Source organism: Electrophorus electricus, chromosome 19 (genome assembly GCF_013358815.1).
Source record: "Electrophorus electricus isolate fEleEle1 chromosome 19, fEleEle1.pri, whole genome shotgun sequence".
Taxonomy (NCBI): Eukaryota; Metazoa; Chordata; class Actinopteri; order Gymnotiformes; family Gymnotidae; genus Electrophorus; species Electrophorus electricus.
In genome coordinates this window covers 16,131,272-16,144,485 of record NC_049553.1, presented here as the reverse complement: position 1 = coordinate 16,144,485, position 13,214 = coordinate 16,131,272, and the positions used below count along the sequence as shown (strand labels likewise).

At 48.4% G+C, this 13,214-nt stretch overlaps 2 protein-coding genes across 2 annotated transcripts; both read right to left on the bottom strand.

Moving 5' to 3' along the window:
• Positions 1-1,054: 1,054 nt before the first annotated feature.
• Positions 1,055-6,923, bottom strand: LOC113588875. Its single transcript, XM_035519854.1, has 14 exons — positions 6,823-6,923; positions 5,826-5,890; positions 5,691-5,751; positions 5,396-5,551; positions 5,161-5,292; positions 4,796-4,948; positions 4,343-4,498; positions 3,991-4,170; positions 3,710-3,904; positions 3,091-3,209; positions 2,791-2,941; positions 2,277-2,446; positions 2,041-2,102; positions 1,055-1,949 (listed from the first exon to the last, which is right to left on the bottom strand). The coding sequence occupies exons 1-14, from the start codon at positions 6,877-6,879 to the stop codon at positions 1,765-1,767; spliced, it is 1,842 nt and encodes a 613-aa protein (XP_035375747.1). The 5' UTR covers positions 6,880-6,923; the 3' UTR covers positions 1,055-1,764.
• An 886-nt stretch (positions 6,924-7,809) lies between these two features.
• wdr97 (WD repeat domain 97) lies at positions 7,810-12,757 on the bottom strand. The gene is made up of 8 exons (XM_035536690.1): positions 12,388-12,757; positions 11,653-11,994; positions 11,176-11,420; positions 10,847-10,968; positions 9,442-10,123; positions 8,992-9,101; positions 8,311-8,547; positions 7,810-7,880 (listed from the first exon to the last, which is right to left on the bottom strand). The coding sequence occupies exons 1-8, from the start codon at positions 12,586-12,588 to the stop codon at positions 7,810-7,812; spliced, it is 2,010 nt and encodes a 669-aa protein (XP_035392583.1). The 5' UTR covers positions 12,589-12,757.
• Between the last annotated feature and the right edge of the window lie 457 nt (positions 12,758-13,214).

Below are 13,214 nucleotides of genomic sequence, written 5' to 3'. Positions count from 1 at the left end.
AATATATTTGATACTGATTTGCAGATTGAGTGAATTTTAATCTACAGAAGTGGAGCTGTTTGTGGTGTTTGACAGATTGAATGGATGTTATGAATGTTGTGAAAGGTTTTTTTTCTTTCACACCATCCGTAAGGTCTGGAACACCCTCATCTTCTGCAGAGTGGACTATTTCTCACCACTGTGTGGTGGCGAGTGCTCAGTTTCTGGCACTTTGTATGACATGAATTTACATCTGAACAGTCATTTGTTTGTTTTTGTTAACTGTGACCATGTTTAATCATTTATAATGGATGAAGTTTTAAATTGAACATTGAAAAAAAATCTCAATTTGAATATGGATTGCTGCTGTGGTTTTTTTCTTCTTTACACAGAGCTGCCCAACCATGAATCTGGAGCAGTCCCACCATGAAGGGTTTGGGTCCAGCCCCAATATCACACATCTCACTCAGATAATCCACACTCAGACGTGTGCGATTGTTAAATCTATCACGTGATGATTCCTCGGATGGTATGGATGCAAACACTGGGTTCCTCCTCTTTTAAATACAACCCAAACTGCTTTAGATAAGAAAGTGTGTGACTCGTGTAGAAAGGCCAGTTGTTCATTTGGGTTAAGTTTCAAGGTTCCTTACTGAACCCATCTGCCTGTTCTTGTTCCTTACTAAATAACCTCACCACACCCACATTGACTTCTCCACACCACACTAACCTTGGCTGTTAATGTGCTAACATGGCTAACTTTCTCATCAGTTCCCCCTATTAATGTTGATATTTAGCTAAACTAACCCTGGCACTGGTTCTAATATCGTTGTTAATATCACCACTGTAATTCTGGCAGTGGTGGTAATATTGGGTTGGAATTTAACGCAAGCAGTAGCTATAATATTAGGCTGTAATTTATGAAAGGTAACATTTTATTTTGAGCTCTATTTACAGAGTGGGATATATACATAATATTAGATTAGAAAACACTGAAAGTAAAAATCACAAAAAAGAACAAATCAGAAGAAACAAACTAGAACTGGGAATGGAAGTAGTGCATAAGCAGCTTTTTTATTTTGAAATGGTGCCGTTTCAGTTGAACAGAGAAGTGAATAGAAATGTTAGCAGACAGAAAATTATTAGCTATAGGAAACACTTGCAGATACTTCAAGACCTGGATCATTTAATGCTGGGTAAGGGATAAAGGCTCATGAGTGTAGTCCTACATTAAAGGTTGGGTAAGGGATAAAGGCTCATGAGTGTAGTCCTACATTAAAGGTTGGGTAAGGGATAAAGGCTCATGAGTGTAGTCCTACATTAAAGGTTGGGTAAGGGATAAAGGCTCATGAGTGTAGTCCTACATTAAAGGTTGGGTAGGGGATAAAGGCTCATGAGTGTAGTCCTACATTAAAGGTTGGGTAGGGGATAAAGGCTCATGAGTGTAGTCCTACATTAAAGGTTGGGTAAGGGATAAAGGCTCATGAGTGTAGTCCTACATTAAAGGTTGGGTAAGGGATAAAGGCTCATGAGCCTAGTCCTACATTAGTGTGCAATGAAAAGATAAAGATGGTGGAATGGTGTGTTGCTGGCATGTCTCATGGGAGGGTTTATATAGTGGGTGTAGGATCTGAGGGGGGTTCATCTGTAGTAGTGGGTGTAGGATCTGACGGGGGTTCATCTGTAGTAGTGGGTGTAGGATCTGAGGGGGGTTCATCTGTAGTAGTGGGTGTAGGATCTGACGGGGGTTCATCTGTAGTAGTGGGTGTAGGATCTGAGGGGGCTTCATCTGTAGTAGTGGGTGTAGGATCGCTCCAGGATGAAGTAGCGCTGGGGTAAGGCCTCTCTGAGACAGTGTGGGTCCAGTGAGAATGGGAATGAGGACAGGGTTACACGGGGGAGGGGCAGAGAGAGCAGACGTGTGAAACCCATCAGGAACGGCCGTGACACCAATGGCGGCAACACCAGCCCTGAGGAGAGAGGTGAGGAGACTCCAGATTAGTGTGTGTGTGTGGACAGCGTGCTGATGAACTGGTGAGGGGACACATTCATTTTTCTCACCCTGAGGTTCCCGTAGCCGCGACATAGTGTGTGTCTCACCCAGACGCTGGACTGCCTCCCATCTAAACTTAAAGATTAAGTTCTGTTAGGAGCTTCCTGACTTATTCAGCTGTAGTCAGTGGTTGGCATCTTACAGACAGAACAGCAGTGAGTTCCTGAGTCTAGAATAGAGTTCTTAGTGGTTTTGTATTAAAGTTCTATTGTATGCTGTTGTATGAAAAGTGTTTCAGAGGCACCTGTGTGACCGTGTGTCGAGGCGCACGGTGTCTTTCCTGCCCTCTAGTGGCGGTGGTGGGGGTTGCGTCTGTGCCTCCCTCTGTATCCAGCAGAAGTAGCACAGCACTTCAGCAGGTGCCACCACACTCTTGCCCTGTGCGTCCTGCACTAATGCTGGCCTCTTCAGCACCTGGCACGTGAACACACGCATCACATCTTCACATGTAGAACATGCACATGCAGGCAGTAAAACACTCTCTCACACACACACACACATTCTCTCTCACTTTAACAGGTTCTGTTATTTCTGTACTGGGTTCTGTTGTCTCCGTACTGGATTCTACTCACTCTGTACTGTGGTTCTGTCATCTATATACTGGGTTCTCTTCGCTCTGTACTGGATTGTTGTCTTTGTACTAGGTTCTACTCACTCTGTCCTGGTTCTATTCACACTGTACTGGGTTCTGTTGTCTCTGTGCTGGGTTCTACTCACTCTGTACTGCGTTCTGTTGTCTCTGTACTGGTTCTACTCACTCTGTACTGCTCAGCCCAGCTGTGAAGCCAGAGGTAAGCTGCCTCTCTCAGGGTTTGCTGAGGGTACCCCTGCCAAGGCTGCAACTGTGGGAGGATCCAGCGCTGGGCATCGTCCACTCCCAGAGCCTGCAGTATGCCCCTGGCAATGCCCCTGAGAACAGAAGGCGGGGAATACGTGGTTGAGACACTGCTCACACCTTAAAGGAAAATGAATGTTTGATTGATTCATTTCTAGTGATGATGATGGAGTATCTATGTGTGTTTGTGTTTGTGGTGCGTGCGTGTGTGTGTGGTGTTTACTGTAGTCGCAGCTCTTTGTTGGCCAGTAGGGTAAGGAGCTCCACAGTGATGTCATAGCTGTGAGGATTCACACACACCAAGAAATTCAGCAGCTCTGTTGCAAAACCATCCTTATCCATCTGCGTGCACACACATACACACACACACGTGCATCAAAACCCTACTCATCCATCTGCACACACACACACACACACACGTAGACATGCATGTGCATGCAAATATGCACAGCACACACACAAAGACAAAGGACTTTCAGTAATGGACACAGTATGTAACAGCGTAAATGATCATAAGTGATGTAGATTTTTGCCTTTACAATTACAATTTATTAGTTTTGTTTAGAAACCTGATAGCTTGAGATGATGTAATCAAGACAACTATCAGAGAGGATGAGGGTGGTAGTAGTTTGGAGGAGAATGGTCAGTGTTTGTGGTTGAAGTGGTTGGTGTTTGTGGTTGCGTACAGATTGTCAGTTTCTTATGCTGGTGGTCATGATTGATTGGTTGGCCATCGATTGCCGTGTGTGTGTGAGAATGATTACCATGTTGCTGTGGCACATGGTGTGGTGCAAAGCCAGCAGGGTGTGTGTGTGTGTGTGTGTGTGTGTGTGTGAGATTACCATGTTGCTGTGGCGGATGGTGTGGTGTAAAGCCAGCAGGGTATGTGTGATGTGCTGGATGTTGTCCAGCAGACCCTGTGTGTGTAGGGTGACGATGGCTCTCAGGACACACAACTTGTGTTCCAAACTGCAGCACTTCAGAAAATCCAGCAGCTGATCACAGAACTCAGTCGCACTCAGAGTCTCAGGAATACTCTACACACACATGCACAGCAGCACAGGGTTTCACAGCATGCCCTCTGACCTGTGTGTGTGCGCGCGCATGTGTGTGTGTAACTCACTCTTCGGTCAGGATACATGGTGCAGAACCACTGCTCCTGCAGGAACTGGCACAGGAAGTGGGGCAGCTGTGGTGAGGAGGGGTGAGGAGGTGGGGGAGTATCAGGTTTGGGTGGAAATGGAGGTAGGGTTTGAGGTGGTGGAGGTGGGTCTTTCTTAATGGGAGGGAGGGGCTTTAGTGGCTGATAAAAGGAGAGAAGAATGAGTAACAAAAAAGTTGAGAAGGATTATATATTCACAAACACATACACGAGGATCATGCAATCACCAATACGTACACAAACATGTCCACAGCACTGTAAGTATTTCAGACTTATTGACATACTCACATACATGGGCATGTCTGACACCCACCTTCAGCATGTATTCCATCTTCTTGGGCTGGGGTGGGGCAGGGGGTGGGGCTGGAGCTGGAGGTGGTGTAGGACATTGTGGTTTGGGTGGAGTCTCTAGGAGGTGTACAGGAGAGCCCGAATCATACTCCTCAAACTGCCTCTCATCCATCTCACTCTGTTTAAGATGAACAAACTCTGTTTACACAGAAGGACACACCACTGAGCACATAACCACATAGCTGAGGTGGGTTGAGGTGAGGACACTCCAATGTAACCACAGAATAGCAGAAGTAGGGTGGAGTGGGGCAGTGAGCAACTACCAAAAATGTCTACCTGCATGTGTTATTCGATAAACGCACTTCATTTTTTCACCTTTCCTGAAGTACTTTGTAAAATTGGTCTTTTTAAATGATGAATATACCGTATGAGGAGGCCGTTTCAATTTCGGGGTTCCCCCTTCGTCCACACACACCTGCATGAGATCATGCCCAAGGTCAGCCTGTAGTGTCCACGGTTTGGTGAGTGGGACCTCGTCCATGACCACATCGGGCCACAGGCGGCCAGCCAGCACGGAGTTGGGCACAAAGCCAGGGGTTTTTTGACGAGGGTGGTCTGACTTCACTTCCTGCAGAAACAGGAAACAGCCAATTAAAAATGTCTGAGTGATATCACTGGCTCGCACACAGAATCCGAACTGAGTGGATTTTCTGTATGTACAAAGTATATGATTATAAGGGAATAAACAAGAAAACATTAGTATGAAATTGGTAACGTCTTCACAAATATTAATATGGAAATAATTAAGTGTGTGTGTGTTGTGTGTAAGCAGTGTGTTACATCTCGCTTCGTTGCTTGGCTGCGGTTAGGGAAGAAGCCGTCTTGTAGAAGTGGAGGGATCAGAGGTTGAGGTTCAGATGGTTTTGGAGAACAGAGTGCAGTGAGCAGATCAAACGAATCATCCTCTGGTATCTACACACACACAAACACTGACATTTTAATCTCCTCTTGGTTTAACCACCATTTAACCATTTTTCTCTTGGTTTTAGGTGTGCGCGTATGTGTGTTCTCCTACAACAATCCCTAAGGGCTGGCGGTACAGTAGCTCTACGTAGCGTGTGAAGGCCTCTCTCCTGGTCTGATTTGTGCTCTTCCTCGTCCTGCTGCTCTGGGTCTCTCCACTCTGCAGGCCTCGTAGGTCTCGATCTCGTACCAACACACACTCCCAATCCTGTAACACACACACACACACACACACACACACACTCAAATTCCTACACCCTGTGCACACACAAGGTGAGATTTCTCACACACACCAACAGACAGATGAAAGTGTGCAGATGCTGTAAAACACTCACACACACACTCACTGGATCATTGATCTCCTTTTCTTCAGAACAGTGCAGTTTGCAGATGGGAGACCACTCAGGCCTGCAGTGAAAAACACACTCAAATTAAACCAAGTCTGTGTGCATGCAGGTGTGTGTGTGGGTGTGTGTTCTTACTGGTGTTTATAGGTCTTAGTAGAGGAAATGGGTGGGTCAGGCACTGTGTCCTCATTACACAGAAACTGGGGAGCAAGAGAGAATCAGAGAGAGGCTATGAGGGAGATGGAAGCGCAGGGGCAGACGGAGTTGCACTTTTGCTCCTCTGCACGTTTTCATACACAGACCTGGAAAAATAATAAAGCTTAATTACACCCCAAGATTTATCACCTTGGGAGGGTTCTGGCCAAAATGCAAAGAAAACTTTACAAATGTAAAATTATTGTCGTTTATTTGTATAAGAAATGAAAGTTAATCTAAAGAAATAAAATGAAAAAAAGTGATTAAAATAAAACAAATATGATTAATAAAAGACAAACTGCATGAAATCAAATATATAAAGTGTTGATAAAGAAAATAAAGACAATAATAGAAAAAAGTGTCACAGGATGTGAGTATAGTGTTTAACCTGAACCCAACGCCCGTCCAAATACGAACAGTGTTTAACCTGAACCCAACGCCCGTCCAAATACGAACAGTGTTTAACCTGAACCCAACGCCCGTCCAAATACGAAGTGTTTAACCTGAACCCAAAGTCTGTCCAAATACGAAGTGTTTAACCTATTTTTAAAGTAACTCACTGTACTGATTGAAGGTAACACACTGTATTGATTTAACGTAACTCACTAAACAGAATGAAAGTAACTCACTGTATTGATTTAAGGTAACTCACTAAACTGAATGAAATTAACACACTGTATTGATTGAAGGTAACTCACTGTACTGATTTAAGGTAACTGACTGTACTTATGTGTGTTACCTGTAGCTGGTTGCCCAGTTAAGGTGTGCAGATGTGTGTGTTACCAGTAGCTGTTGGTCCAGTACGGGTGTGTGTGTGTGCACGCGCGTGTATGTGTGTGTTACCTGTAGCTGGTGATCCAGTATGGGGGTGTGTGTTACCTGTAGCTGGTGGTCCAGTAGGGGTGTGTGTGTGTGTGTGTGTGTGTTTGTGGGGTACCTGTAGCTGGTTGTCCAGTAGGTGTGCGTTATTGAGTGTGTGCAGGTCTCCTCTCATGCCCAGGAACAACTGTCCACTTTCCCCACTGAACTGGACACACTCCACACTCAACTCCAGTATCCTAAACACACACTAGAGTCCTGAAACACATACACATACTTACACACACTTAGCTCCAGAGTCCTGAAACACACACACACACACACACACACACACCAGCTCTGACCTTAGTAGGTGGTTCTCCTCATCCCAGATGCGCACAGTACTGTCCAGACTGCAAGACACAAACACCCGAAGCTTCTGACACACACACAAACCTGCACGCGCAAACACACACACACACACACACACAAAGGCAATGCAGTACTTATTCTGGGATGTGTGAAATTGTTAGCATGTGCCTATGCATGACTATAGGTATGAGAGTAGTTGTGTGCATTTGAGTGTGTATGTGTGTGTGTGATCATGCATCTGTGATTGTACTCTGGGGATGGTCCGTGTGTGTATATGTGGGTGTGATTGTGCTCTGGGGGTGATCCATGCACGCGTGCGTGCGTACGTGTGTGTGTGTGTGTTTACCTGTGATCGTGCTGCTGTGGCTGTGCTCTGGCGGGTGGTCCATGCGCACGCGTGTGTGTGTGTGTGTGTGTGTTTACCTGTGATCGTGCTGCTGTGGCCGTGCTCTGGCGGGTGGTCCATGCGTGTGTGTGTGTGTGTTTACCTGTGATCGTGCTGCTGTGGCCGTGCTCTGGTGGGTGGTCCATGCACACGCGTGTGTGTGTGTGTTTACCTGTGATCGTGCTGCTGTGGCCGTGCTCTGGTGGGTGGTCCATGCACACGCGTCTGTGTGTGTTTACCTGTGATCGTGCTGCTGTGGCCGTGCTCTGGCGGGTGGTCCATGCGTGTGTGTGTGTGTGTTTACCTGTGATCGTGCTGCTGTGGCCGTGCTCTGGTGGGTGGTCCATGCACACGCGTGTGTGTGTGTGTTTACCTGTGATCGTGCTGCTGTGGCCGTGCTCTGGTGGGTGGTCCATGCACACGCGTCTGTGTGTGTTTACCTGTGATCGTGTTGCTGTGGCCGTGCTCTGGCGGGTGGTCCATGCGTGTGTGTGTGTGTGTGTGTTTACCTGTGATCGTGCTGCTGTGGCCGTGCTCTGGCGGGTGGTCCATGCGCACGTGTGTGTGTGCGTGTGTGTGTTTACCTGTGATTGTGCTGCTGTGGCCGTGCTCTGGCGGTTGGTCCATGCACACGCGCATGTGTGTGTGTGTTTACCTGTGATCGTGCTGCTGTGGCCGTGCTCTGGCGGGTGGTCCATGCACACACGCGTGTGTGTGTGTGTATTTACCTGTGATCGTGCTGCTGTGGCCGTGCTCTGGTGGGTGGTCTATGCACACACGCGCGTGTGTGTGTGTGTTTACCTGTGATCGTGCTGCTGTGGCCGTGCTCTGGTGGGTGGTCCATGCACACGCGTGTGTGTGTGTGTTTACCTGTGATCGTGCTGCTGTGGCCGTGCTCTGGCGGGTGGTCCATGCGTGTGTGTGTGTGCAGGTTGTATTGAACCAGGCAGTAGGTGGCACTGTGGGGCTGTTGCATGCAGATGGCCAGCACAGAGTCCAGCAGGGCCTCACACACAGGAGTGTGAGCACAGAACACACTGGCCTGCAGACTCACACACTCCTGTGCATACGGAAACACTCTCCACACTAACACAGAGTCATCCTCACCTGCAACACACACACCCACACACCATCATCATCATAATCACTATTATCATGCTTCGTGATGGTGGGTGAGGAGAGTTTGTGTGTGTGTATTTAGGACTCTAGAACTTGTGTTTGTGTATCAATTGTAAGCAGCCATTGTCTGGTGTGTGTGTGTGTGTGTGTGTGTGTGTGTGTATACCAGTTGTAAGCAGACAGCCGTTCTGTTGTGTGTGTGTGTGTGTGTGTGTGTGTGTACCAGTTGTAAGCAGACAGCCGTTCTGTTGTGTGTGTGTGTGTGTGTGTGTACCAGTTGTAAGCAGACAGCCGTTCTGTTGTGTGTGTGTGTGTGTGTGTGTGTGTGTGTGTGTGTGTGTGTGTGTACCAGTTGTAAGCAGACAGCCGTTCTGTTGTGTGTCTGTGTGTGTGTGTGTGTGTGTGTGTGTGTGTGTGTGTGTGTGTGTGTACCAGTTGTAAGCAGACAGCTATTGTCTGGATAAGCCTGTACACTGCTGATGTTCTGGCCATTGTGGGCTGAGGTTCTGTACTGGACAATCCCAGACTGCATCTGTATCACACTGACACACCCACGATGATGACCCAGCATAACCAGAAACCTGACACACACACACAGCTGGAAGCTTGAACAAATATTTATACATATTTTTATTTCCTAATAATTGCTAAATGCAAATAATGTGTGTGTGAATAGCATTTTTCATCACAGTTCCTGTATTTGGTTAATATTTGAGTTCTATTATAGATGGCTCTAAGATTAGTACTGGACTACGGACTGTCTGACGACTGACGAGAGTGGGTTCATATACTGACCCCAGACTCCTCCTTTCATAACCAGACTCCTCCCTCCATACACACATTCCTCCCTCTATATGTCCTGCAGGTTGTCCTGAAACCCACCTGTTCCTACCATTGTCCTGCGTGTTCCTCCTGCTCGTCTTCTGCAGTGACATCCACTCCTCTAGCGCCTCCTGTGGGTCAGCTATATTACTGTACAGTGCCATACAGCGTGCCGGCTCAACCATGCCCTGCTTCTTCCTACTCGACCAATCCCCTTTCTGCACCCTGTGCCACTCATCTAGCACAGTCACAGGATTGGTCAGTGTGTTGGCTCTAATCACTGTGCCCTCCTCAGTCAGCACCAATAAGATCTCTTTGAGGAGGCAGTAATCAGCACATCTCACTCTGCTATTGGCTCTGAAGGCCGTAAGCACAGCCCCCGTCTCTGCTGAGACAAGCGTGACATCACTGTCACCATGGACACACAGCACACGAGCAGGGTAGGGCCGGTGAGAGGGCGGGGCCAATATTTGACGGACAGGTCCAGACGAATCTCCTCCCAGCTTGCAGTGGAGTTGGCAAAGGCTGCTGAAGGTCCAGAAGTTGACCCCGGTCCTGGAGTAGGAGAAGAAGGTGCCGTCAGTGCTGGGTCCACCCAGGCCCAGGGGAGGGGCACAGCCGATGGGCAGGGACACCTGCACCTGGTCCCCCTCCTCCAGACTCCAACACCGCACGGTCCCATCCAGAGAGGAGGAGACAAGCAGACCAGATACTGGACACAGCAACAGGGAGGTGACCACAGCTGGAACACACACATACACACATACACAAAAGGAGCCTTCACAACACTGCTGCTGGAGATCTACCACCTAGCAGATTTCACAACAATGCAGGAGCTAAACTATACAGTATATCAGTAGATCTCCAGGAGTGGGGGTGGAGCTAAACTATACAGTATATCAGTAGATCTCCAGGAGTGGGGGTGGAGCTAAACTATACAGTATATCAGTAGATCTCCAGGAGTGGGGGTGGAGCTAAACTATACAGTATATCAGTAGATCTCCAGGAGTGGGGGTGGAGCTAAACTATACAGTATATCAGTAGATCTCCAGGAGTGGGGGTGGAGCTAAGCTCTATAGGGTGGTAGATCTCCAGGAGTGGGGGTGGAGCTAAACTCTATAGGGTGGTAGATCTCCAGGAGTGGGGGTGGAGCTAAACTCTATAGGGTGGTAGATCTCTAGGAGTGGGGGTGGAGCTAAACTCTATAGGGTAGTAGATCTCTAGGAGTGGGGGTGGAGCTAAACTCTATAGGGTAGTAGATCTCTAGGAGTGGGGGTAGAGTTAAACTCTGCATTTCGTTTACTGCTTTATAAAATTACAGGAATAAATATGGATTATCAGTGGAGTTGATGCTAATGTAATAGTAGTGCTAACTGAAAAGCATAATTAATGATTATTTGACATGCTAGTATGTGATGGTGAATGGTATTGGGGGATGGTATGTGGTGCTGATTGACAGTCACACCAGTATGACCCATGAATATTGTGCGTAGCTCCCAGTCTGGCCCCCACACTCTGATAGTCATGTCTGTAGATGCAGTGACTACAGACTCCAGCAGGGGGCAGTAGACCAACCCTGTGATATCCCTGCAAAGAGAGAGGAGCACCCCACATCAGTAAGTCCTTCCCGTTATCAAAGAGAAGATAAAGCACTCATCAGGATTAGTGGGATCCTTTATCCAAATCTGTTAGAATGTAACAAGCTGCCGTTCCTAAAAGTGAGAAATACTGTATGTGAGAAAATGAGAAACGCTTGTTATGATGGTGTGTGAAAGTAAATTATGACACACACACCTTGGATGGAGGTTCCTTTTGTGTTCCAGCACACGACCCTCTGCCAGGTCCACGAGTGTGATGGACATCCGGCATGCTGCCAGGACTCGGGGGGCTAAGAGGGGTGTGGCCACCGCCAGCAGCGTGAACACACTGCAACTCCCTAAGCCCTCCACAACCCGCACAGGACACACCATGTGACGCACACACCACACACACACGTTCCCTGCCCCCGCTGTGATCAAGTCCAGAGAGCCAGCTACAGCCTAGAAACATGCAGAGAGAGAAAGAGAAGACAACTTTACATATGTTTGTTTAAGTAGGAATTATACTCTCATTTGCTACATAGACTAATTTGACTGCTACAGTGCAAGTTTAGGTGTTACATCATGCTTCATGGTAGATTCAGTAATGACCCTGATGATTCACTGATGACCCTGATGACTCTATAATGACCCTGATGATTCAGTGACAATCCTGATGATTCAGACAGCATACCTGACAAACCCTGACATCCAGGGGCTCCCGTGCGTGGGCCACAGGCTCCAGCTCCATGTCCAGCAGTGTGAGCACTGCCCCTGGCCCCCAGCCCACCACCCTCCCGGGCAGCTGGGTGGAGGTCAGGCCCTCGTACGGCACCGCCAGGGCCGGCTGGAGGCATGAATCCTGCAGGCGCCCATCAGGGTGGTAGCGTCTCGTGCGCCCACTTTGGTGGAGGCTCAGGAAACCACCCACACCCTTGCCGCAGGTCACGTGACTCACGCTGTCCTCCCAGGGGACGTGGGTGATGTGCTGGAGCCCGTTGGTGAGGACGTCAGGGCAGGAGTCAGAGTGGGGCATCTGGAACAGGAGGCGGAGGTTCGCACAGAACAGTTAAATAAAGGAATTGATCTATTACCCCCAGAGTCAGGGGCATAATCCTCAGAGTCAGGGGCGTTACTCAGATGTTACTCTGTATTACTGCTGGTCCCTAACACCCCTCTTCTGTAGGTCATAAGGCGACAGGGAGGGAGGAGGGATGGAGTGAAATAGAGGACAGACAGAAAGCACCTCGAGGAGAAAGGAAAGCAGTGACCGGAGTGGAGGGGAGGATGGAGGGTGAGAGAGAGAACAAGGAGGAAACAGCCTCCACTAGTTACTTCCCTAAAAGCGCTCAGAGGGTTTGGGTGTCTGCGCAGCCTGGATTGGCCCATCTGTACCTACCCCGCCCGTCCTGCCCAGGCCCGCGCTCACCTGTTCTGCTCTCGCACCTTTGCTGGGGTACCCCACGCGCCATGTCCGATGCGCGCTGCGTTCTCCCTCTCGTGTGTCCGGTGGCGGAGGGGCTCGTGTCCTGGCGAGGTGCAGAGTGTCCGCGTTATCGGCGACGGCGGCGGCCGGGAGCGCATGCTCAGTAACGCCGAGGAAGTTGCCGAGAGCTGTTTCACTATCCATCGGAGTTTAAAAGCGTCAAGACTGCGCACGTTCGGGTAGACCTGCGGTGAAATCCCAAACTAAAGATGCATCTCGTTGGTCTATTCGCTCACAAATGGCCAAGTGTTTCCGTAAGTGTCGGTAAACCCAGAATCTCCGTTTCCAATCTTCCTGTAAAACACGCAGCTGAACGGCGCTTGTGTCCAGCGTAAACTTCACTGTTGGGCTTGAGACCGGACCAGCCAGTCTTTATGGCCCCACAATTAGGGGTTGCTAGGAGACAGATCAGCACTACTGAAGGAGGAGCAGACCTCCTGCGCGTGGAAAATGCTTCATTTTAAAACCGTAAAATGATCAGTCAGTAAAGTTACGGTAAACATGTTATACATCAATCCCCTTTTTTACAAAAATAATGCACAAAGGAACGACAGACCTTGGAAAAATATCTAAATGTACTGCATACTTTGTGCAAAAACTCCGCAGAGTAATGCGCGCGTTCCCCGAGGCTTGTCTCCTTCCGCGCAGGACCTAACCTGTGCCCTCCGGAGCTGGAGCAGGCTCATACTCACGGAAGGACGACGCTATGCTTTATTATGACGGTCATCTGAACCAGAATCGTAAGGAATTAACTCAGCCACTGAGGTTAG